General features: G+C 59.9%; 4 protein-coding genes across 11 annotated transcripts in view; 1 reads left to right on the forward strand and 3 right to left on the reverse strand.

Moving 5' to 3' along the window:
- Positions 1–780: 780 nt before the first annotated feature.
- On the reverse strand, positions 781–15,194 carry LOC134430259 (copine-5-like). 3 transcript variants are annotated; one of them, XM_063177834.1, is made up of 21 exons: positions 14,811–15,192; positions 13,272–13,312; positions 12,628–12,674; positions 11,399–11,502; positions 10,863–10,902; positions 10,699–10,775; positions 9,587–9,646; positions 9,439–9,502; positions 9,124–9,227; positions 8,818–8,922; positions 7,862–7,903; positions 7,514–7,589; positions 6,723–6,776; positions 6,584–6,645; positions 5,787–5,833; positions 4,916–5,097; positions 3,994–4,121; positions 3,825–3,927; positions 3,100–3,157; positions 2,806–2,879; positions 781–1,060 (listed from the first exon to the last, which is right to left on the reverse strand). In XM_063177834.1, exons 1-21 carry the CDS (start codon positions 14,891–14,893, stop codon positions 1,013–1,015), a joined length of 1,599 nt encoding a protein of 532 aa, XP_063033904.1. In that variant the 5' UTR covers positions 14,894–15,192; the 3' UTR covers positions 781–1,012. The 3 variants fall into 3 exon arrangements, with proteins under 3 accessions (XP_063033904.1, XP_063033907.1, XP_063033903.1); XM_063177837.1 differs by having other exon boundaries at positions 924–1,482; positions 4,916–4,974; positions 14,811–15,194; XM_063177833.1 differs by having other exon boundaries at positions 924–1,482; positions 14,811–15,188.
- Positions 15,195–16,630: 1,436 nt separating this feature from the next.
- On the reverse strand, positions 16,631–19,501 carry PPIL1 (peptidylprolyl isomerase like 1). Of its 3 annotated transcripts, none has more exons than XM_063177996.1 (4): positions 19,363–19,501; positions 18,059–18,213; positions 17,911–17,979; positions 16,631–16,919 (listed from the first exon to the last, which is right to left on the reverse strand). In XM_063177996.1, exons 1-4 carry the CDS (start codon positions 19,416–19,418, stop codon positions 16,699–16,701), a joined length of 501 nt encoding a protein of 166 aa, XP_063034066.1. In that variant the 5' UTR covers positions 19,419–19,501; the 3' UTR covers positions 16,631–16,698. The 3 variants fall into 3 exon arrangements, with proteins under 3 accessions (XP_063034066.1, XP_063034067.1, XP_063034068.1); XM_063177997.1 differs by having other exon boundaries at positions 19,282–19,409; XM_063177998.1 differs by lacking the exon at positions 19,363–19,501 and adding an exon at positions 19,209–19,325.
- A 229-nt stretch (positions 19,502–19,730) lies between these two features.
- Positions 19,731–23,278, forward strand: PSRC1 (proline and serine rich coiled-coil 1). 4 transcript variants are annotated; one of them, XM_063177993.1, is made up of 6 exons: positions 19,731–19,796; positions 20,878–20,915; positions 20,998–21,055; positions 21,491–21,842; positions 22,037–22,442; positions 22,530–23,278. In XM_063177993.1, the coding sequence occupies exons 2-6, from the start codon at positions 20,900–20,902 to the stop codon at positions 22,643–22,645; spliced, it is 948 nt and encodes a 315-aa protein (XP_063034063.1). In that variant the 5' UTR covers positions 19,731–19,796; positions 20,878–20,899; the 3' UTR covers positions 22,646–23,278. The 4 variants fall into 4 exon arrangements, with proteins under 4 accessions (XP_063034063.1, XP_063034065.1, XP_063034062.1 ...); XM_063177994.1 differs by lacking the exon at positions 19,731–19,796 and having other exon boundaries at positions 19,832–20,915; positions 22,037–22,193; positions 22,272–22,442; XM_063177992.1 differs by lacking the exon at positions 19,731–19,796 and having other exon boundaries at positions 19,830–20,915.
- The window catches only part of CELSR2 (cadherin EGF LAG seven-pass G-type receptor 2), a 31,012-nt gene continuing 28,768 nt past the window's right edge, over positions 22,933–25,176 (reverse strand). Inside the window, exon 34 of the mRNA XM_063177990.1 lies at positions 22,933–25,167. Coding sequence (XP_063034060.1) covers positions 25,134–25,167 — 34 coding nt within the window. The 3' untranslated portion in view covers positions 22,933–25,133. The remainder of the gene's footprint in view (positions 25,168–25,176) is intronic.

Here is a 25,176-nt window from a genome sequence, read left to right on the forward strand (position 1 = left end):
GTGACCCCTCCTCCCCTTCAGGATGGAGGGCTTTATGAACCCCACAGACACAGTTGGGGTGCGCTTTGTTACCCTAAAGTAGAGTGTGAGGACTTTGTGACCCCTATAACTGAGATGTGGATACTTTGTGAACCCCCCCAGTGGGATATGGGGTCTCTGCGATCTCCCAGTTGGGTTTCAGAAGCTTTATGACCCCCTGAATTGGAGTATGGGATCTCTGTGAGCCCCCCTGACTTCCCAAGGCCCTCTTCAAACAGTTTTGGGGTGCAGGGGAGCAGAGTCCTGTAAATAACCCAACTCTCCCCTGCCCCAGGCGGTTTCTGTGTATTTGCAATTTTGGGGGTCACACACTGAGGGCGTGTCACACACACCTGGTGAGGAGTTAGACCTGGGGGGCATGCCAAAGCCTGAGGGGGGTTACAGCGTGTGGGGGCATCACACACAGCCAGGGGATATCAGCATCACACTGCTGGGGGCTGTCAGAGCTGGGGGGAGTCATACATTTGAGGGGGTTCACACAGTGTGTGGGGGATCACACAGCTGGGGAGGGTTCAGGGCTGGGCTGTCACAGCTTGGAGGGGATCACAGGTGCGGAGGGGACAGAGCTGGAGGGGTTCATAGCTGGAGTGGGGGAGTCACACAGCTGAGCAGGGGAGTTATCACAGTCCTGGGAGGTGTCCCACAGCTGGGGAGGGTCACACATTGGAGGGTTACACATACAGCCAGGGCAGGGCCCCTTTTAGGGGAGATGCTTGAGCATCCCAGGGGAGGGGGCTGTAATTAAAGCCACAATAATTTATTGCGATTTAAGGCAACTCAATACAAACCCACATGGACACAGGCGACACAGCAAGTGAGAACATCAAAACACTGGGGACCCCACTGGGATCAGCCCAGGTAATGTAGGAGAACCATGGATTTAGGGAGGCTAGTGAGGTGATGAGGGGTCATGCATCACGCTACGGGGGCACTCCACATTTGGTGGAGGCTCCTGCGCACCCCAGCTTTCTGGTCAGGCTGCTGAAGACCCCCTGCTACTCTTCTGGGGGACAGGACAGTCCTGGATGGGTAAAGGGGTCAGCCCCATGGCCAAGAATGCTCAGGCAACACCATCCCAATTCCCCCGCGAAACCCAAAAGCTGGTTTATGGGTGTGGTGGTGGGAACCCGGATTGGGGAGGGGACCCCAAGGTTGTGGAAAGGAGGAGAGGGACCTCCAGTCCCAGGTCCCTGACAGAGGATGCCTTTGATCCCTGATACAGGGTCCTGGGGTAGGATGAAGGGACATGGTGTGTTGGGAGTGGACAGTCAGGGTGGGAGGGTTTCAGGGGACATGGGAGGGATGGGGGTTTGGTTTTATGCCCCGTGCCTTCATGTAAGAGAGGAGCTGGTCGGGAATCTCAGCGAGGACTTCTCGTGCCAGCCCTGCCATGCTCAGCCCCGCACCAGGACCCCCCGTCATGTAGTCACGAAATGGAACAAACTGGGGGGGCACAGGGGGGCAGAGCGATTGAGGGGGTCCAGGACCGGGAAGGCCCCAGTCTGTGTCCCTCACATCCAGGTACATACTAAGACACAGTGCCACCCCCCCCCCCCCCCATCCTGGTAACCCCTCTCCATGTCCTAATGTACTCCCATATCCCAATGTTCCCCATTTTCCAATACAGCCCTCTTTATGTCCCAGGGCACCCCCACATCCATGTGCATCCCAAGCCCCAATGCCCCTCCATATCCTAGTGCCTCCAATTTCCCACAGCCCCCACATCCCAGTGTCTCTTCCTGTTTCCCAATACACCCCATGTCCCAGTGCTCCCCCCATCCGGGTCCATCCTGGTGCCCCAGTGCCCCCTTCCTTTGCCAGCACACCCTCCTCATGTCCCAGTGCCCCCCACATCCAGGTGCATCCCATATCCCATTACCTCCCTCCAATCTCCCAATGTTCCTGCCTGCTAATGATCTGGGCTTCCCCCCATATCCAGGAACATCCTAAGTCTCACTGCACCCTTTTTTCACAGCACAGCCCCCCCAGAATGTCTTAGTACACGCCCTTTTCATGTCCCAGTGCAACTACATATTCCAGTATATGCCCCTCCATGTCCCAGTGCTCCCCACATCCCAGTGTCCCCCCCTTTCCCAGTACCAACCCCCTTCATGCCAAAGTGCCCCCCATATCCTGATAGACCTCCATGTCCCACTGCACCCCCATTCCAAATCTCAGTGTATCCACTTTTCCCAGTGAAGGCCTCCAACATGTACCCAGTGCACCCAATGTCCCAGTGTTTCCCTCCACTGAGGTACATTCCAAACCCCAGTGCACTCCTTTTTCCCAGTGCATCCCTCCCATGTCACAGTGCACTGCTTCTGTGTCCCAGAACGTCTGACATCCCAATTCCAACCCCCCCACTATTTCCCAGTAAACTTCCTTTCACATGCTATTGTCTCCTTCATGGCTCAGTGCTTCCCATATCCTAATACACTCCCATGTCCCAGTGCACCCTCATTCCAAGGTACATCCCAAGTCCCAGGGCACCCTCTTTTCCCAGTGAAGTGCCCCTACCATGTGCCAGTGCACCCCCAAATCCCAGTGCATCCCCCCATCTACGTGCATCCCAAACCCATTGCATCCCCATGTCCCAGTGCCCCTCCTATATCCCAGTTCACCTTATCATCCCTCCGTACCAGTCCCACCAAGTGCACTCCAGGAGTGATGGGGCTGATTTGAGCTCCCCAGGGCACCCTCCCACCACCACCCTGCTGGGTGGGCTGGGAGGGGGTCCCCAAATTCCTCATTGGTGAGGTTGGTTACCTGGACAATATCACGCTCAGCCACTTTGCCACGGGAAGAGATGCGGATGTCATCCCCATCTAGCTCCACCATGGCTGGGGGCAATGTAGGGGGGAGGTCAGGAGCACCCTAGTGCCCCCCATCCCAGGATGGGATCCCATTATGTCCCTCTCAACCCCACACCCAGAACCCCCAAGCTGGGGTATGCTGAGCCCATTCATATGCTGACACATTCAACTCATAGTTCAGTGGCCAAGGGACCCCGCCCCCATCCCCTCAGCCTTCCCCTAGTTCCCCCCAGCCCCCAGATCTTACCATCAAACTCGGCCTGGCCAACCCCCACGATGATAATGGACATGGGCAATTTGGCAGCCTGAGGGAGCCAGGGAGTAAAGGGAGTCCCATGAAATTTAATGATGCTGCCACCAAATGAGCCATCCCCCCCGCTCCCTGCAGCACCCGGGGGTGCCAACACCCCCTCCCCCAAGGATTCCAGTCCCCTACCCACCCCTCCCCCATCACCCAAAGGTCTCAGACCTCCCCAATGGCACCGGGGGGTTCCAGGAACTTCCCAGTCCCTTTGCAGCACCCAGGGGTTCCAGACACCCCTGCACATCAAACCCTGGGGGTCCAAGCCCTTTCCCACCTCTCAATGGTCCCAGTCCCTCCTCACTACCTCCAGCACCCAGGGGTCCACATTCCCCCCAGCACCCAGGGCTCCCAGCCCCTTCCCCACCCCTCCAGTATGCAAGGGTCGCAACCCACCCCTTTCCTCTCAGGTTCAGGGTCCCAGCTCCTCTTCACCCATCCCATCACCCAAAGGGTCCCAACCACCCCAACCCCTCAGAATCCAGGAGTCCAAGCCCCCTCCTATCCCCCTTCTAGCTCCTCCTCAACCCCCCAGCACCCAGGGGTCTCCATCCTTTCCTGCCCCCTCAAGGGTCCCAGTCCCTCTCCACTGCCCCCATCACCCAAGGGTCCCTAGTTCCCAGCACCCAGGGGTGCCACCACCCGCCCCAATGCCACTATGAGCGTCTCACATTGACAATGGCCTCCTTGGTCTGGGCCATGTCAGAGATGACACCATCGGTGATGATGAGGAGGACAAAGTACTGGGATCCGTCCAGCACCGTGGCTGCCGAGCTAGGGGGACCCTGCGTGACGCCGAGGGCACAGGGACCCCACCCCAGGGCGTGGGGCCCCTCTTACCGGGCAACATGGTTGACGACAGGGGCAAAGTTGGTGGGGCCGTAGAGCTGGACATGGCGCAGGCTGCGCTGATACGCCTCCAGCACCCCCGCAATGCCATGACATGCCGGGTTTGACGCATCCCCATTCTGCCACAGGGTCACCAGGAGCACAGTGACACCACAGCCCCCACCCATGGACAGGGTGACACCATGCACCCAACCCACAGACAAAGATGGCATTGCTGTGGCCCCCAAATGCTGACAAGGATGATGCCACTATGTCCACAATGTGGTGACAAGGGAGACACCAACATGTTCCCAACTCAGTGTCAAGGATGATACTGCCATGGCCCCAACCTAGTGACAAAATGATGATGCCACTATGTTCCCAACCCAAGACAAGGATGACACCACCACATCCCCAACCCAGTGAGAAGAATGATACCACTATGTCCCCAACACAGTGAGAATAGGTGACAAGGACAACATCATCGTATGCCCAGCACAGTGACAAAGACCACACCACCACATCCTGAACCTGGTGACAAGGATGATACTACTATGTCTCCAACCTGGTGACACTGCCATGACCCCAAACCAGTCACAAAATGATGATGCCACTATGTTCCCAGCCCAATGATAAGGATGATACCACCACATCCCCAGTCCAGATCCAACCCGAACACACCATATACCCAACTTGGTGATCAAGGATGAGACCACTATGACCCCAAACTGGTGACAACACCAAGCCCCTTCCTAACCTGGTGATAAGGATGACACTGCCATGGCCCCAGACCAGTGACAAGGATCACACCACCACAGCCCCAACCCAAGGACAATGTCCCTCACAACATGACAGGATGACTCCACCATGGCCCCAACTGCATGACAAGGACACCACCGTTCATCCGCAGTCCTGTCCTGCCTTGGCCCCTCACCAGTGGGAACTCGTGGGACACGTGCCCATCCGGGGGGACCTTGGCACCAAAGCCAAGGGCTGGGAACATTTTGTCACTGTCGTAGTCTTGGATGATGTCCCCCACGGCCCTCAGTGCCAGGCTGTAGGCATTCAGCTGGAAGGGGCTCAGGTAGTGCAGGGACGTGGGCTGTGAGGGGTTCCCTGCACAGGCATGGGCCTCAGCACCCCCACAGCCCCCCAGCACCCCCATAACACCCCCAGCATTCCCACAACCATGGCACCACTATGGCCCCAACCCAGTGGCATGGATGATGTCATCCCCAACATTGTTACAAGGACAAGGATGATCCCACCATGTCTCCAAATGCCACCACATCCCCAACCCAGTGACAAGGGTGACACCACCATATTCCCAACTTGGTGACAAAGGTGATGCCACCATGTCCCCAACCTGGTGACAGCTGGTGACAAGGATGACACCACCATGGAACCAACAGTGACAAGGAAGACATTGCCATGACCTCAGCCAGTGACAAGAATGATACCACTGTCCCAAACTCAGTGGTGATGATGGCACCAAATCCCCAACCCAGAGACAGCCGGTGACAAGTATGACACCAGTATAGTGCCAATACAGTGACAAAAATAACACCACCATGGCCCCAAACCCACGATAAGGACAACACCATCATGACCCCAACCCAAGGGAGTGACAAGGGAGACGCCACTGGGTCCCCAACCCAGTGACAAGGGAGACGTGACCATGTCCCCAACACAAGGACAACAACACCATGTCCCCAAGTTGGTGACAAAGATGACACCACCATGACACCAAACTGGTTACAACTGTCCCAAATAAATCCCTCAGGGGGGACACAGTTGCCACTCACCATTGGATGCCGTGAAGTCTATGGCCACTGTGAAGTTGAGTTGGGTCCTGGGGGGTTAAAGTGGCCTTGGGGTGACATAGGGGGTGACTTGTGGGTTTGGAGTGGGGCACCCCTCTGGCCACAGGCTGAACTGGGTGCACCCATATCACAATTCAGAGCACCCCCAAGTGTCCCTGCACTGAGGTGTCAGTGCTGCACCTAAAGGAGTGGCTGCAGGTGCTGAGGAGCCCCTGCCCATGAGGGAGCATCTGGGTGGGGTGCTGAGGATTCACAATGAAGAAGATGGGAGTGGTGGGGATCCTCTTTCCCCAAAGGAGCAACTGTGGGTGCTGGGGATCCCAAAGCTGTTGGAAGTGCTGGAGACTTCTAAAGGGAGCAATTGTGGGTTCTGGGGACTACCAGTGAAGCAGCTGTGGGTGATGGGGACAGCCTACCCCCCAAGGAGGCATCTTGGTGGGAGTGCTGAGACCCCCAATGGAGGAGCTAGGTGTGCTGAGGATCCCCCAGTGAAGCAACTGGGGGTGCTGGGGATCCCCCAGGGAGGAGCTGAGGAGAGCAGGAACACAATCCACCCCTCCCCTCCATCCCCGAGGGAGCAGCAGTGGGTACTGGGGACCTCCAAGGGAGGAGATGGCAGTCCTGGGGACTGCCCTGCCAGTGAAGTAGAGGCTGGGGATGTTGGGGATTCTCTGCCCTTGAGGGAGCAGGTCAGAGTGCTGGGTACTCCCAAGGAAGGAGCTGGGGGTGTTCAGGACCCTCAAAAGTGCAGCTGGAGGTGCTGCGGACCCCCTGCTCACCCGCCCCTGATGTAGTCCAGGAAGGTGTGCTCAGCCTCCACAGTGAAGGACAGCAGTGTCACCTGTGGGGACATGGGACTCAGGGGAGGAAGCGCCCACTCCCCCTGTGTCCTCCCCCTCCGCACATCCCCATCCTCACTGTCCCAGAGTTCAGGTACTTCTTCTTCTTCATCTTCTTCCGGGGGTTCACCACCTGCAGGGATGAGAGGAGAGGGAAGGGGGCTGCTTCTTACAGGGACAGGAGGCCCCAGGGAGCAGTGTAACAGACTGTCACATCCAGGGGGACAGGGGGGCACAGAATACTCTGGGAGGCAGCAGTGGGAGCACTGTGCTGAGTTGCAGACAGGGACCTTGAGAAGCACATGGTGGGCTGTGACACCCAGGGGTGCATGTGGGGACCCTGGTGATTGTAGATCCATGGTGGGGGCTGAGGACCCTCAAGGGAGCAGCTGTGGGTGCTGCACCCCAGGGTGCAGCATGGGAACCATAACACCCCAGGGATGCAGTGTGGGGATCCCAACACCCTAGGCTGTAGCACAGGGAATCATGGGGACTATAAACCTCTATGGCTGAAGCATGAGGACCCTGGGCATCACTGCAACTCAGAGTGCAGGAGAGGGACTCTTGGGTATATGGCACACCAGGGTGCAGGGTTGGGAGGGACCCTGGGGACCATAACATCCCGGGATTGCATCACGGGGATCCTGGGGTATGTAGCACCTACACAGAGACCCCGGCACACAGAGGTACAGCAGAGGGACAGACCCTGGGTACCATAACACCCAAGGGGTGCAGTGTTAAGACCCCAACACACAGAGGTGCAGCACAGGGTCCCTGGGGACCGTGACATCTGGGGGTGCAGCAGTGGGACCTTGACCCCCATGGGGAGTGGTGCAGGACCCCCATGCCCATGTACCCATCCCCCCTCACCTCATACACGTTGAAGTGGCTCTGGCCTCGTGCCAGCTCCCGATAACTGGTGGTGAACTCCCCGATGAAGTCGTGGCTGCACAGCCAGTGAATCTCCATCAGTCCGGTTAGGGAGGTTCCCATTACTCATGGGGATCCCCACCAGTCAGTGGTGTGGGGATGGGGGGCTTCCCATTGCCCAGGAGGTTTCCCGTCAGCCAGAGTCCCGAATAGCCGGGGGGGATTCCCATCAACCGAGGTGGGGGCAGGCTCCATCTCCCCAGGGATGCAGGGCGGGGAGGGGATCCCTGTCACCTGAGGGGTGCAGGTCCAGGGTGTGGAGGGTCTCCAGGACCACACACAGCTCACCTGCCATCACGGTCCCAGTCATATACCTCCACCTTGATGGCTCTGCAAGGCAGAGGGGGGGGTCACCGACACCCCCAAATCCCAACCTCCCCCCCCCCCCCTCCCCTGGGGACCCGTCACACACAACCCCCCGCTCCCTGTGGGATTTGTTTTGACGTCTCTGTGGGCTTTTTCCTGCTTCCTTCTCCTCCTCAGGATATTTTTATCCATCGTTGCCACAGCAACGTTCAACGTGGGGCCAAAGCAGTGTGAAGAGATTTTTGCCAGGACAGTAGCTGATGACACTGGTTTGGGATTGGGGCGGGGGGGCAGGGGGGGAGGAATAGCTCGGTGACAGCTGTGATGCCCATTGCCCAGATGGGTAAACTGAGGCAAAAGGGCAAAAGTGGGTAACACGAAGGGGGCGGGGGTGTGCTACTGGTACCACAGAGACAGGGGAAGGGGTTTTGGGAGTTGAGGTGGCCACAGAGGGTGTCTCATGGGGCCACAGAGAAGGTGGAAGCACTGCAGGGGGTCCTGAGGTACCACAGAGATGAGGAGAAGGGGGTAAAGAGGGTCCTGAGGTACCACAGACACAGGGGAAGCGATTCTGGGGGACTGCAGAGAGAGGGGAAGGGGATCCTGGGATACCATGGACATGGAGTGAGGGAGGCTCTGAGAGTCCAGAGGTAGCACAGAGATAGGGACATGGGGTGCAGGGGTTCCTGGAGGACCTGGGAGATGGGGGAAAGAAGGAAAAGGGGGTCCTGAGGGCCCATAGAGATGGGAGGAAGGTGGTTCAGGGGGTCTCAGAGGACCACAAAGATGGGAGTGCAGGTGGTTCTCGGGTATGACAGAGATGGGAGAAGGGGGTTCAGGGTTAGGGTTAGTGGACCCTAGAGATGGGGGAAAGAGGGAAAAGGAGGTCTTTGGGGCCGAAGAGGGGGTGCAGGGGGTAGCAGTCCCCTGACGCTCACCGGTCATGGTCCCCATTGCAGAGGGCACGCACAGGAATGGCAAAGGCTGCCCAGACGGGGTTCAGTGTGTTCCGCACCACTTCTGTCTTGTGGCAGATGGTGAAACTGGGGGAAAGACAAGGAGTAAAAGGGAGTCACTCCCCCAGCCCAACAGCCCCCAAGTCTGTCACCCCCACAGTGCAGTGAGGATTTTTAGACACCCCCGCCAATGCCAGCCCATGGGGACGTAGAGGTGTCCTGTGCTGGGGCTGAGCCCTCCCATGAGGTGTGGGAGGGTCACTGCAGTTTTGAAGGGGGGTCACTCACGTTCCGTCTTCGTTGCTGCGGTAGAAGACCATGAAGGGGTCAGATTTTCCGAAGAAATCCTTCTTATCCAGCTTGTTGGCACAGAACTGGAGTGTGGCCACGTCCTGGGGGGTGGAATCGGGGGGAGATCATCCACCCTGCACTCCCCTCAGGGGTGGGATCCTTTGGGGCAGCTGCTCCATGAGGGGAGGGATCCAGGACAGGCAGGATGGATAAACAGCCCACACTCTCATCTGCGGACTAGTGTGTCTCAGCCAACCCCGATATTGCGGGGTTCCCAAGCTACACCCCATCCCCTGCCCTGCCGCAGCTCACCCGGCAGTTTCCCAACTCTTCAGCGAGGAGTATGATGGTGCCGCACTTCTTTCCCGGAATGCCACTGCCGGGATGAGATGTGAGCAGAGTGGGGGCACACATGGTGCCCTGGGGGGGTCCCCCGCGCACTGAGCACCCCAAAACTCACCCATGGGAGGCAGCTGGGGCAGGTCTTCTGCCCCGGGGGTGCATGGTGGCTGTTCCCATCCTGCAGGGACACATGCTGAAGGGTGATGGAGGGGATCCCCACCCAATAAAAAGCCCCCCTCCCAAAAAAAGGAAGTCTACAAAAAAAAAAAAAAAAACACCCAGCTCCGCCCCAGATTCCAGCACCCTAAAAAGAAGCTGTTTCTCCCCTCAGAAAAGCCAGTCCCCAAAAGACATTCAGCCCCCACAAATAGTCAATTCCCACAAAACAAACTGCCCCTGAAAAAGCCAGCCCCAAAAAGTCAGACCCTTCCAAAAGCCAGAGCCCCCCTAAAAGCCAGATCCTTCAAAAGCCAGATCCCCCAAACCCATATTCCCTCCAAAAGCCACCATCCCAAGAAAAAGCCAGACCCATCAAACCCCACCAAAAAGTCAGACCCCCAAAAATGCCTTTCCTGCCAAAATCCACCCCCAAAAGAAAAAAAAAAAAAAAAAAGGAAGCCAGACACCCCTCCCCCCCGCTTCCAATCCAAAATGCCACTGTTGGCTCTGAGGTCTGGGTCCATCCTGGGCACACCAAAAGGGACCTAGGGAGACATGAGGACACTGGGACCATGGGGGTTCATGGCAAGGGCTTCTCCAGGGGGGGACATGGGGACACTGAGTTTCCCACTTTTCTCCAAAACACTGGTTTTGGAGAAACCCAAGATTTTCTTCAAAGAGGACATGGTGACCTCAGGGACACTGGGGCACAGGCAGGACTCATGTCAGGGGCTTCTCCATGGGAGAGGTCATGGGGACATTGGGATCAGTGGGGGAGGCTGCTCACATTGGGAGCTTCCCTGGGGCAGAGACATAGGGACCATGGGACACTGGGGACAAGAGGGGCTACCATCAGGAGTTTCTCCAGTGCAGGGCATGGGGACCCTGAGGACTCTCTTGGGGAAGGGGAGGGAGGTGGGTGGGGGCAGAGACATGGGGACACTGGGGCTGGGGGGGTTCATGTCAGGGGCTTCTCTACGAAGAACATGGGCATACTGGGGCACAAGAGGGCTCACAACAGGGGCTTCACTGCATGGAACATGGGGACACTGGGGCAAAGGGGGGGCTCACGTCAGGGGCTTCTCCAGGCGGCTGCCGGCTGAGCCCACGATCTCCCCCAGAGTGCAGAATGCCTGGCCCAGGAAATCCTGCAGGATCAGGAATACTGGGTGTCACCAAGTGGATGCCCATCCCAGGGAGTCTAGGAGAGCAGGGCTGACTGATCCTGCACTTACATGCTTGGAGAGGTCAGGGCTCTTGGAGTCCACATCATACCTGGGGGCAGAGGGAACATGTGGGCATGGAACAGGAAGGGGGGCCTTGGATGGGACAGGGATGGAAACAGGGATGGGATGGGATGGGAGGGAGACAGGGAGTAGGAGGGATGGGATGAGAGAGGGATGGTACACAAATAGGGATGGATTAGGTGTGGGGATGGGATGGGGAAAAGAATAGGGGTAGGATGGGACAAGGATGGGTAAAGGGATGGGATGGGATGGGGACAATAGAATGGACAGGGATGAGATGTGGATAGGGACAGAATGGGACAGGGACAGAATGGGGACTATCCAGTCCAGGATAAGCATGACAATGGGACAGAACAATGATAGGGAAAATGATGTGAACAAGGGTGGTAATGGTCCAGGAATGGGGACAGAACCAGGATGGGGACAAGGACACCCTGGGGGCTGTGCCAGGGTGGCCAGGGGGTGACCCTGGGGGAGAGAGGGTTGACACTGGGGGTGACACTGGGACCACAAGGGCCACTCACAGGTCAAAGCGCAGATTCTGCCGCTCCTCAAAGCAATAATCGAGGACAAACTTGTGCAGGAAGTCAGGATTCAGGGAATTGTCGATGACCTCGGTCCGGCCAAACTGGGGGATATGGGGACAGTGGAGATAGGGTGACAGGAAAACATGGGATGAGGACAGGGACATGGAAACACAGGGACATGGGGATGTGGTGATTTGGACACGGGGACATAGAGATGATGAGACATGGGGGCATAGGGATGGGAACATGAGAACATGGGCAGGGGGGATGGGAGATACAGGGATGTGGGGACATGGAGATGCAAAGTCATGGGGGCATAGGGATGAAGACACAGGGACATGAAGACATGGGAACACAGGGATATGTGAACAGCACCAGAAAACAGGGGTATGGGAATGAGGGTGGGGCATAGGGATGGGGGCAGTGGGACATGAGAATGTGGACACGGGGACATAGAGATATGGGGACACAGTGACATAGAGACACAGGGACATGACAACACGTGGGCATGGAGCTGCGGACATGGGAACATGAGGATATGGGGACATAGAAACATGGGGACACAGGGACATGAGGACATAAGGACACATGTGGGCGGAGAAGGTGGGGCAAGGGTGGGCAGCAGGCCCGGGCTGGAGCACGTGTGGGAAAGGGGTGGGCAGGGGCGGGGAGGGCCCAGGTGCCGCTTTGTGCCTCGGGGTCGTCCCACGCCCTGCTCATTACCCCGCAATTAACACATTGTTAATTACAGGGGCCCTGGCTGCGTGCCGACAGCTGATTGGCGGGCTGCCTGGCACCTCGACATGCTCCCCAGATCCCCAGGATGCTGGTTGGCTGATCGCTCTGCCCCCAGGCATTGATTGGATGGCTGCCGCATCCCAGAATGCTCATTGTCCAGGTGCTGCATCCGAAGATGCTGATTGCTCACTGGTGACTGGCCAACTGGTTGGGACCCCAACACACTGATTGGCTATCTGGCCATCACCCCAACATGCTGATAGGCCAGAATCTTACATGCTACTTGGCTGGCTGGCTGCCATCACGTCTGACTGATTTGCCATCTGGTCGGCACACAGACATGCTAACTATTCATTGCCCCAGCATGCTGATGATTGGTTGGCCAGCTAGCACCCCAACATCTTGATTGGCTGGCTGACATGCCAACTGGCCAGCTGAGCACAGCCCAACATGCTGATTGGCTGCCCCCCACCAATCGGGTCACTCACCTCCCGCCATTGGTGGCTGCCAGGGCGCTGCGTGTACAGCACACAGACTGCAGGGGGAGGGGTCAGGGGAGGCAGGCACCCCCAGAGACCCCCAAAACTGTTAGAGACACCACCATTCCCAGAGACTCCCAAAATCCCCCAGAGAGCCCCCAAAACACCTCAGAGACACCCCTGAACCCCCCCATAACCCCCTAAACTCCCTCAGACACCCCTAAAATACCTCAGAGGGTCCCCAAATCCCCCAGAGATCTCCAAAACCCAAAATACCACCCAAAACCCCCAGAGACCCCAACACTCCCCAGCGTTCCCAAAACCCCCAGAACCCTTCAAAATGTCCTTGAGACCTCCAAACCCTCATAGAACCGCAACAATCCCAGAGACCTCCCAAAACATGTCAGAGACCCCAAAAACCCCCAGAGACCACAACACTCCCCAGAGACACTCATGCTCCCAGAGACCCCCAGAACCCCCAGATACTCCCAAAATACCTCAGAGATCCCCCCAATCCCCTAGACACCCCCAACCCCCCCACAGATATAAAAATCCCCTAAGTGCACAACACCTTCCGGAGACCCCAAGCCCCCCAGAAACTCCCCAAAACACCTAAGAGCCAAAACACACCCCATCCCCCCTGCCTCACTCACTTGGGTCCGACTTGGAGAAGGTGTCCCTGTCCAGGAGCTGCCTGGGGGGCAGGGAGGAGTGAGTGTGAGTGTGTGTGTGTGAGTGTGAGTGTGTGTGAGTGTGAGTGTGAATGTGAATGTGAATGTGAATGTGAATGTGAATGTGAATGTGAGCACCTGGCTGTGTCTGTGACTGTGTGTACCCATTGTGCAGTAAGATGTGCCCCAGAACCCACGTTGAGGTGCACAGCCACATGTCGTGTAGGTGCACAGCCACATGTCGTGCCCTGTTGTGACAGGGTGGGTGGCAGAGTGTGCACAGCCAGGTATGCCCCAGGACAGGGATTGGCGTGCAAAGCATGTCTGACACATGTTGGGGGACCATGTGCTTTGGCGCTCAACCATGTGTCAGGGTGCTCCACGGAGTGTTGGTGAGGATGACCAGGTGTTGGTGAGCATGGTTGGCTGTTGGGGTGCACTGCCAGATGTGCCCCACAACATACGTTGGGGTGCACAGACACATCTGCGCAGGGTGCACAGCATGACACATGTTAAGAGTGCCATATGTCAGGGGTACAGTTATGTGTCAGGACACTAAAAAAAGACCTCAGGTTGCAGGGGGAGGGTACAGGGACTGCAGGGTGGGCAGGGGGTACAAGGGATGCAATGGTGCAGTGCAGCCTGGCCGGAGGATTCAGGAGTTTCAGGGTGGGCGAAGGATACAGGGGGTGCAGGGGATACAGGATCCAACCTGACTCCCCTGCATCCCCAGAATCCCCCAAACCCGACCTTCTTGCACTCCCAGTCCGAGATCCCAAATGCCCCCCCCATGCCCCCCACTCCCCTCAGTGCCCCGCACCCTCAGCACCTTTGGCTTACCCAGTGCCTTTCTGTCCCCATACCCAACACTCCCTGTACTCCCCATGCTCCCCAACGCCCACCAGCACATTCCAATGTCTTCCAGTGAATCCCAGTGCCTCCTAATGCATTTCAGTGCCTCCAGCGCCAGCTGCCCAGCTTCCCAGTGCCTCCCAGTGCTCTTCATTGCCGACTGCACCCCGTTCCCTAGTGTCTCCCGGTGGCTTCCAGAGCATCTCAGTGCATTCCAGTACATCTCAGCAATTCACACCACCAACTGCTCCCACTCTCCGGTGCATTCCAGTGCCTCTCAGAGCATCCCAGGGGATCTCAGTACATCACAGTGCACCCCGGCATCCTTCGACGCCAGCTGCTGTGGCACTCCAGTACCTCCCAATGTGTCTCATTGCGTTCCAGTGCAACCCAGTGCCCTACAACGCCATCTGCTCCCAGCTCTCCAATGCTTCCCAGTGCATCCCACGAGATCTCAATCCCTCACAGTGTACCTCAGCACCCTCCAACGCCGCTCCCCAGTGCTTCCCAGTGCCTCTCTGTGCATCCCAGCACCCTCCAACGGCAGCTACCGCTACACCACAGTGCAACCCAGTGCAACCCAGTGCCTCCCGGCACCTTCCAACGCCAGCACCAGCGCCTCCCCGCGCCCCCGCCGCCCGCTGCCGGCTCCCGCCGCGGCCCCGCTACCTGCAGGACACCGTGAGTTCCACGCGAGTGGCCGGGACGGGACTGGATCCGGTGCCCGGTTCCGAGGCGCCCAGGCCCGCCATGCCCCGGGTTCCGTCGCTGCCCCGACACCGGCACCAGCACCGCGATCGCGATCGGCTCCGCCCCGGGACCGCCCTTGGCACCGCCCGAGGCTCCCAGCACCAGCCCCGGCCCCTCACCGAGGGAGTGCCCGGAGTCTTCTTCGGGACCACCCGCCGGGAGACCGGGACCGCCTTTGGCACCGCCCGGGGCTCTCGGCACCGGCCCCGGCCGCGCACCGAGGGAGTGCCCGGAGTCTTCTTCGCGACCGCCAGTGGGGAGACCGGGACCGGCTCGGGACCGCCCCCGGGATCGTCCCCAGATCCGCGGCACCGCCTCCGGGATCGCCCCCAGGGCCGCCTCCCCTTCCCCGGTACCACCACGGACCGTCGATACTGCCCCCGGGATCGCCCCGAAATTTTCGGAATCACCCCCAGATTCCTGCGATCTACCCTCGCACCGCCTGCAGGCCTCCTTCCAAATCCCCGGTATCTCCCGGGCCCGGGGGACCCCTCCGGCTCCGCCTCGGAAACGCCCCCAGATCTCCGGGATGCCCCCCGCATCAACCCCAGCGCCGCCTCCACAGCCCGGTTCCCCCCTAGAAGCCCGGTACTGCCACCGAGATCCCCCCCAGATTCCCGGCATCGCTCCGGGATCAACGCCAAATCCCTTGTACCTCCCCTGACCACTGCCGCTTCCCCCGCATCGCCCGCCGGGCTGCCTCACCATTCCCGGGACCGCCTCGGACCACCGGTACTAACCCACAGGATAGCTCTCAGATCCTCGGCATCTCCCCCAGATTTCCGGCATCAGTCCGAGGAAGTCCGGTGCCTTTCCCTGCATCGTCCCCAGTGCCACCTCCCCATCCTCAGTGCCCCCCGGACGCGGGTACCAATGATCAGCCCCGGGATCACCCCGAGACCACTGCTACTGCCCTGGGATTGCCCCGAGGCTGCCTCCAGACCCCGGTACACCACGGACCATTGGTACCATCCCCGGGATCACCCCCAGACCGGACCCCCGATGCTCCCTCCCCAGTAGCCCCAGCATCCCTCTGACACTCCCAGTGCGCCCCCCTGTGACACTCTCGATGCCACCCACTCCACAGAATGAGGTCCCAATCCCCCTAGTTCCCCCTTATTCAGAACCTTCCCAGTATCCCCACAGCCCCCGCAACTGCAGATGCAGAGTCCTCCAGTCCTCTGCTATCCTTCAGTAGCTGCCAGTACCTCCCCTGCACCATTCTGGTAACATCCAGCAGCTCCAAGTACTGTCCCGGGTCCTGCACTGGGAGCAAGGGGGGTGACATCGAGAGCCAGAGGGGGCACCCATTGCTGGGGGGGGTTACCCAGTGCTGGGGGAGAACCCAGTGTGTGCTGGCTTGAGGACTCTGCTGCCAGTTTGAAGGTCCCCAGTGCTGTGTGGGGAGCCCACTCTGGGGGGACAGCACCAACCCCCCCTTTCCACCCAGAGCTCAGTGATCCAATGGGTCCATAGTAGAGGGACATTCTGGGGTGTCCCAGGAAACTTTGAGGACACACAGACACAACACAATAGGGGTAAATTTGGGTCTCTGGCATCCACTCTGCATGCCCAGGAAGTGGGGCCACTAGGAGCTCCGTGTCCCCAAAGAACGACACCCACCCCTCCAAGGGCACCCACAAACCGTTTTCGGGGGGGCTCACAACCTCCCAGACCCCACTACACCAAAGACATTTCCCCCACCTCCCCCTAAAACCACCACTCTGTGAGGGAGCCCACCACATCCAACTTCCTTTATTACAAATAAATGAGCAGTACAATTTGGAGGGAGGGCACCCCACAACCCCTATCCCGAGGGATACGCCTTGATGACCTTTACATCATCGAGGGGTCGGTCCTGGGAGTTAGTCTCCACCATGGCTAGGCGCCCCAGCACCCCCATTCCTTGGCACACCCTCCCAAAAATGCTGTGCTTCCCATCCAGCCACTGTGCTGGGCCCAGTGTCAGGAAAAATTGGCTTCCATTGGTGTCCGGCCCTGCATTGGCCATTGCCAGGATCCCGGCACCTGTGAGACATGGGGACATGTCACATTACGGATGGGGATACAGGGGACATGCCACCCCACAGCCAAGGTTCCAGCATGATAGGGGACATGTTATCCCATGGGAGGATGTCATCTCATGGCCAAGACCCCGGTATCATGGGAAACATGTCACTCCAAGACTGGCATCCTGGAGGGCGTCATCCTATGGCTACGATCCCTGGGACATGTCACTCCATGGACAGGCTGCAGACGAACCTGTCACCTGACAGAGGGGTCTTAATGGACATCAGTAACAACTTGCTCCCATTGGTGTCCAGCCCTATACTGGCCATCACCAGGATCCTAGTGCCTGTAGGACATGGGCCAAGGATCCTGGCACCCTGAGGGACATGCCATGCTATGGCCAGGGTCTTGGAAGGCATGCCATTTCAGGGACAGGTTCCGGGGGATATGGAGGACATGCCACCCCATGGATGGGGTCTCAGAGACATGTCATCCCCTGGCTGAGGTTCTGGTGTTATGGGGAAAATGCCATCCAATGGAGAGGTCTTAGGGAAACATGAGGAAGAATTGGCTCCTGTTAGTGTCCAGCCTCATGTTGGCCATTGCCAGGATCCTGGTGTCTGTGGGACACAGGGACATGTCACATCAGAAATGCGGAAATAGAGGACAGGGCATCCCATGGCAAAGCTCCTTGGGGTCATGCCACTCCATGGATGGGGTTTCGGGGACACAGAGAACTTGTCACTCTATAGACAGGATCTTGGGGGACAGGGGAGACATGCCACCTCATGGCCAGGGTCCTGGAGGACATACTCCATGACCAGCCTCCTTGAGACATGCCCACCCCATGACTGGAGTCCTGGGAGTCATGTCACTCCCGGGATGAAGACACAGGGGACATCCCATCCCATTCCACAAGTGTGTTCTCAGGGGTCCTGCCCCTCTATAGGTGGGTCCTGGGGTCCCAGGGATGTCCCTCCAGTGTTCTCCCAGTGCTGGCCCCACTCACCAGTGAACTTCAGGTCCGGGTGCAGCTCATCCTCGAACTGTTTCCCGTAGATGGAGGCACCACCACGGCCTGCAGGGGAATTTGGGGGTCAGCAGGAACCCCTGGCACCAGGGTGGGTCCCAGGAAGATTTCAGAGGCCTGTGCTCACCAGTACCCGTGGGGTCCCCTCCCTGCACCATGAAGTCCTTGATGATGCGATGGAACTTGGTGCCGTTGTAGTACCCGCGGCGGCTCAGCTCAGCAAAGTTCTTGCAGGTGCGGGGGGCGTGTTGCCAGTACAGTTCCAGCACAAGTGGGCCCATCCTGGGATGGGAACACAGAGAATGGGAACGGGAAAGGTATCAGAAATGGGGAAGTAATCCCCACATCCCAAAGTGGTACCCACATCCCCAGCTTCAGACCAAAGCCAGGGCTTGTGTTGCCAGTGCAGCTCCAGCACCAGCAGGCTCATTCTGTGAATGGGAACAGCAGGAATGGGAATGGGAACTGGAGACAGGGTCATCACACTGTGATTCCCACAACCAGTTTCAGACCAAAGCTATGGGCTTTTTCTGCCAGTACAGCTCCAGCACTGGAGAGCCCATCCTGAGAATGGGAAAACCAGGAACAGGAATGACACTGAGAATGGGGAACAGCACCAGGAATGGGAACAGGAGACAGGGTGGGTCCCCCTGCTGTGAACTCTTCCACCTATAGGGTCAATTCTTGCAGCTGCAGGGCAAGAATTGTGACCCTCCCCCAACCCCAGTTTGAGACGAAAGTCAGGGGGGCTGTGCTGTTAGTACAGCTCCAGCACCAAGCAGGCCCATCCAGGGAATGGGAAATAGGAATACTGGTAATGGGAATGGAACAAGAACAAGGACGGGTAACAGGAAACACCTCAACGTGATCCCTCACTCCCCCCGCATATCCCCCAGGGCCAGTCAGGGACAGGGACCACAGGGGTGAGAGGGGATGGGGGGCAATGGGACACCAGGAGGACATGGATGGCTCTTGGTACCAAGGGAAACAAGCTGGACTGGCTGGTTCTGTGCGGTATCGGGAGACACTGGGGCTAACGGGATACCATGGGATCACTGGGATCTGCCTGATACCCAGGGGCTTGGGGGTTACGAACACCAGCGGGGAGACCGAGGGAACCAGGGGCCCTCTAGTATCGGGGCGAAAACCAGGACTGGCTCATGCTGGGGGATAACGGAGCTGTCCCGTTCTGGAGACACTGAGAGTTTCTTAGCACCTGTGGAGTTCAGGGTCTGCCTGATACCGGGGGCTCACGGACACCGCGGACTGCCCCGTACCGGCAGGATCAGGGACTCAAGAACATCGGGGCTGCACGGAAGCCGGGGAGAGAAGGAGCGGACACCGATTTACCGCCAGTGCCGGGACAAGGGGTGGGCAGGGCCTCCCGTGCCGGTACCGGTGCCGGTACCGGGGCGATGCCCCGCCCCTTACGTGGTCTCCATGGAAACGGTGGGCGGCTGCCAGGAGTCGGGCGGGACGGCGGCCATGCTGCGGAGGCACCGATGGCGGAACGACCCTCAGGCACCGCGCTTCCGGGCCACACCCCCAGCTGTTGAAGGCGGGGCGTGGGGGAGGGGAAGAGCCAATCAGCGAGACGAAAGGCGAGGAGACTGGCCAATCAGAATGAACACCTAAAGGGAGCAGGCCAATCGGAACCCGGGGCGGGCACGCCGCGATTGAGCCGCAAGGGGAGGGGGAATTCGAACGAGACCTCGCCCCTTTCGTTAGGCCACGCCTCCTCGGCGCGCGCGACGAGCGGGAGCCGGGGGCGGTGAGGTGGCGGGGGAGAGGGGGACGAGGGCAGACCGGGACCCCCGGGGACAGGAGAAACCGGTGGGGAGATCGGGTGGGCCGCGGAGCGCCGGGTAAACCACGCCATGCGGAGATGGGGAGACATGGGGTCGGGGTGAGGGGCTGGGACCCCCTGGTAGGGGCTGAGGACCCTCAGGGCTGGGGCTGCGGGGCCCGGACCCCCGGTGGGGGCTGGTACCTTCTCAGTGTGGGGCTGGGGTCACCAAGGGATTGGGGTGCGCGGCTGGGACTCGTCGGTGGGGCTGGAATCCTCTTACTCTGGAGTTGGGACCCCCCAATGTGGGACTGGGGTCTCCTGGGCTGGGGGTGAGTGGCTGGGGGATTCACCAGGTGTGGGGGAGGGATCGCCCCATTATGGGGCTGAGACCCCACAGTGTGCGGCTGGAAGGCCCAGGAATGGGAATGGGACCCCCTGGGTCGGAGTTTGGGTTTGAGACCCTCCCGGTATGGGGGCTGGGAGGCCTAGGAATGTGGATGGGACTCCCTCGGGATCGAAATGCAGAGCTGGGACCCCTCAGTGTGGGGCTGGGCTCCCGAAGGGACTGGGGGTGAAGGCTGGGATCTCTAGTTACGGGAATGAGGTCCTCTTGCATGGGGATGGGACGGACCCCCTGAGGATCAAGATGTGGGGCTGGGGATCCTCCGGAATCGGGGTGTGGGCCTGGGGGTCCCCCGGGATCGGAGTGTGGGTGTGGGGCTGGGACCCTCTGGGTGTGGAACAGGGGCTCCCCTGGGTGTGGGGCTGCGACCTCCCAGCGGGGTTGGTCCCCCTCAGTGTTGGGCTGGGGTCCCCGATAGGGGCTGGGAACCACCATTGTGGCGCTGGGGACTCGCACGGTGCGGGTCTGGGACTTTCCATCGTGGCACTGAGGACACCCGGGCTGGGGGTGCTGGCTGTGGGTTCCCCGCACGGGGGTCGCCGGTGTCACCCCCGCCTACTGGCGCTGGCGGAGCCATCCCTGTCCCCATCCCGGTGGCACCGAGCCCAGCGGCGCCTGGCACTGGCCGTGTCACCCGCGCGCTGGCTGGTGCCACCGGGCCCCCGCGGGGGGTTGGGGACACGGCGAGGGGCGGGTGGGGGCACGGGTGGGGAACCCCGATGGGGTCGGTGGTGACCCCCGCCAGCTCCCACAGGTGGCCCCGGTGCCCCGAGGCGATGGCCGAGGACCGAGGTACGGCAGCACCAGTGCTGCATGTCCCCCGTGTTTCCCCCCTGGCGCGGGGGGCCGGGGCTCACCCCCAGTGTCCCCCTAGATGTTCGATTTGTCACCGAGGAGAGCTTCGACTTCGGTGTGCTGTCGCCGTCTGACAGGTACGGGAGGGTGGTGGGGAAAAGGGCACCCCATGGATAGGAACAGGGTGGACAAGACACCTTGTAGTTGGGAACGTGGGGAATAGGATGGGACGTGGAGGACAGGGTACCTCATTGTCAATGTCCTAGGGGACATGTCACCCCATGGATGGCGTTGTGGGGGATGTGCAACTCATAGCTGGGGTCCTGGGGGCCATGAGGGACATCACTGCCCAAAGATGGTGTCCTAAGGAACATGTCACCCCATGAACACAGTTCTGAGGGTCCTGTGGATATGTCCCCCTCACAGATGTGGTTCTGGGGGTCCTGGGGGACGTGTCACACAATGAATGGGGTCCTGGGTGGCATGGGGGGGGGGGGGGTTCCTGCCACTTCTTGGCAGCGGTGTTTGGGGGGCTGACACAGCCATTCCCCCTCCCCCCTTCCCATCCGCAGCCAGGAGGAAGAGGAGGATGAGGATAGCCCGGGCAGGGGGTGCCGGCACGGGGGCAGCAACGGGCGCTGGAGTCCCCTGAGTGGGGCCCGTCTGGAAGAGATGGTGCGGGAGGCCACGCGCCTGGCGGCACAGTTGGAGGGGTGTCACCTGCCCCCTCCCGCTCCCGGAGACCCCCCCGGACCCGCCTCCACGCCCCCCAGCACACCCCGCAGCCCCCGCCGCCAGACCTTCGTGGTGAAGGACAGCCCGGTGCGGGCACTCCTGCCCACCGTGGAGTCTCAGGGCCCTGCCCCCAGCCCCCGCCCCCCCGCCAAGCCCCGGGGGGCCTCTGCTGCCACCAGTGTCCCCAAGGTAGGTGAGACCCAGGGGTAGGGGTCCCAGTGTGGCTGTGTCCCACCTGTGCTGAACACCCAGATCCCCCCCAAACCCATCCTAGATGGGGGCAGTGAGTGCCCTCCTGTCTCCAAGGGGCATCGTGAACCCCCCAGCCCTGTGGGTGAGGGGGCACTCACTGAATGTCTCCATGTCCCCCGCTCTATTTTCAGGCACCTCCCAGCCGTAATTCCACAGCAGCGGCAAAGGGACCCTTGGGTGGCAGGGGGCTCCCCCCCAGCCGTGCGGGCCCACCCCGGCCATGCCCTCCCCAGGGGCAGAGGGCTGGTGCCCGGGGCAGGTCAGAGCCCCCCCAGGGGGGAACAGCAGGTAGTTATGGCAAGGGAATGGGGACACCATGGCCACGGGGGCTCCTGGGCCACACTCCAACCCCCCCTCTCTCCCCAGGCCAGGCTAAGGTGAGGGGGGGCACAGTTTCCTGTCCCCCCCCAACCCGCCAGCCCCACACCAGGACCACCACCACCCCTGTGCCCTCCGGCTGTTCCCCGGCACCCACTGCCCTCCCCAAGTTGTCCCCTCGGGCTCCAGCAGCGGGTGGGAGGACCCCCACCCCCAGAGGTAAGGATGTAATGGGGTTTGGGGGGGCGCAGGGGATGCCCCATCCCCCGTGCCTCAGTTTCCATGTGGCTTCCTTCTCCTTTGCAGGTGCAGGGGCAGCACGGGCAGCCCCCACAACTGGTGCCTCGGGGTGCAAACCAGGACCCCCTCCCACCCGCCTGCGGTCCTCCCGCAAGACGGCGGTGAGCAGCACCCCGAGGTGACACCCCCAAACCACCCCACACCCACCCAGAGGCCCTGGGGGCACCCAGACCCCCCCCTAGGTACCAGCTAAGGTACCTAGTCTGGGGGGGGCAGAGCCAAGGCCACCCCAGGGATGAGTTGAGACATCCACTGGGTTTTGGAAGGAGGCAGGCAGCACCAGGGGCCCCCAGGGAGCAGCCAAGGCACCCGTTGGGTTAACAGGTTGCAGGGCAGAGCTGGAACCCCCAGGGACCAGCTGAGGTTGGGGTGGCAGAGCCAGGGGTGTCCCCAGGGATGAGCCGAGGCACTCATTGAGTTTTGCTTTAATTACAAAAGGTCTCATCAGCAGTAGGAAACCCTCCACATTCCCCAGCACCCAGGGGCCCCTCATCCCCCCAACACCCATCCCGGGGTTCCCCCACTTGAGCCTCACCCCTGGGCAGGGGGGGTCCCAGATTTCCCTGTAACCCCTAGCTGATACCCCCTCCACATGCTCCCCACCTGGGGGAGTTGGCACCATGGGACGGGTTGCACCTTCATGGGAGTTGGCACCTTGGGGGGCAAGGGGGGTTGGCACAATGGGGGAAGTTGGTTATAAATTCCTTTTTTTGTATTTTCATGTATTTTTTAAATAAAACACTCTGCTGGGCAAAGGGGCTGGGGGTGATCGTGAGGGGACATCAGGGGCACCCTGTGCCATCATCCCAAGGTGCCAATCCCTGCAAGGATGCAAAGTGCACTGAGGAGAGGGTTGTGGCTCCCTGCTCCTTCCTGATGTCCTCCCAGTCCCTGTGCATCCCCAGTCCTGGTGTGTTCTACCCCCCGCCCCCACCATGCTGGTGCCCTCCCTGTCCTGGTGTCCCTGGCACAGTGGGTAGGCTGCCTGCTGGGTGGGTCCCCATTAGATCGAGGTCTCGTCGCTCCTGGTGGGGGGACGGACAGATGGGGGAGGGGGGGGATGGATACAAAGTGCAGGATGGGGGGAGAATAAAAAACAAGACAGACAGATGCATGATGGAGGAGGTGGATGCCAGGGTGCCCTCTGTGCCTCCCAGCACCCAGCGCCAACCCCTGGGGGGAGATGGTGGGGTGGGGTTTGGGGGGGAGCCCCCAGCCCCCTTGGGTTAATGGAGAAAATTAAAAAACAGAAATCTGGGGGGTAGAAGGGGAGAAAAGAGTAGAGTTAGTGCTGCTGTGCCACCTCTGCCCTAGGCATCCGTGGGTGGTCAGGGGTACCCAGTGGGCACCCCAGCACCCAGTGAACACTCCAATGGGCACCCTGACACCTAGTGAGCGCCCAGTGGTCAACGGGCACCTTTGGACAGTCAGTGGGCACCCAACATGCACTCCAACACCCAATGGGCACTGTTGGACCCGAGGGGCACCCAGTGGTCAGTGGACGCTCATGAACAGTTAACGCACACCCAACAGGTGCTATTAGAGCCAAGGGGCACCCAGTGTGCACACAGAAGTCATTAGGCACCTAATGGGCAGTCAGTGGACACCAAATGGACACATAATGGTCAATGGATGCACAATGGGCATCCAATGGGCACCCACGGACAGTCAACTGGCATCCAGTGGGTGCACTTAGACCTGATGAACACCCAGTGAGTATTCAGTGGGTATCCAATGGGTATTCTGTGGGTTCCCCAACCCTCAATGGGCACCCAGTAGGAATCTAGTGGAAAACCAACAGCCACCTTTGCACCCCATGGGCACCCAAGAGGAATACTGGCACTCAATGGTCACCTGTTGGGCACCCTGGCACCCTATAGACAGCCAACAAACACCCTACATGTGATGGGCACCAATGCGCACCCTGGCACCCGATATTCATTGGATCCAAAGGGATTGCTGGGACCTGATGAACACCCAAGAAGGAACCCTGGCACCTGATGGGCATCCAAAGGGTGCCCGTTGGGCACCCTGACACCCAGTGGACACCCAAAGGGAGCCCTGGAACCTGATGGATACCCGACAGGTAATGTTGTGCCCAATGGGTGTTCAGTCATTACTGTGGCACCTGATGAGCAGCCAAGAAGTGTTGGATCCAATGGGTGCCCAATGGGCACCTGAGAGAAACCCTGGCACAAATGAGAGTGCAACAGGAACCTTGGCACCCTGATACCCAGCTATCCTTGCATCTGATAGGCACCCAAAGGGTACCCAACAAGTGGTGTTTGACTGCTTGTCCACCCAACAGGAACCCTGGCACCCCAAGGGCACCCTCAAACCCAAGAGGTGCCCAGAGGGCATCCTGGCACCCAAAGAACTCCCAGTGAGCACCCCTCAGATGTGGTGGGCACTCACTCAGAGCCAGAGGAGTCCTCGTCAGCGGTGCCTGTGCGGATGCTCATGGCAATGGGGGTGAGGCTGCTGAGCTGCTCCTGGAGGCTCTGCCGAGGCCGGGGCACGGGGAGGGGGCCCACATCACTGCCTGAGGAGGCAGCCGTGCAAGCAGGAGGCGGTGGGGGTGGCCCAGGGTGCTGGGCACTGCCCCGCTCACTAATGGGGGGCAGGCACTTCTTCTTCAGTATCCCTGCAGGAG

Source organism: Melospiza melodia, chromosome 28, assembly GCF_035770615.1.
Source record: "Melospiza melodia melodia isolate bMelMel2 chromosome 28, bMelMel2.pri, whole genome shotgun sequence".
Lineage (NCBI taxonomy): Eukaryota > Metazoa > Chordata > Aves > Passeriformes > Passerellidae > Melospiza > Melospiza melodia.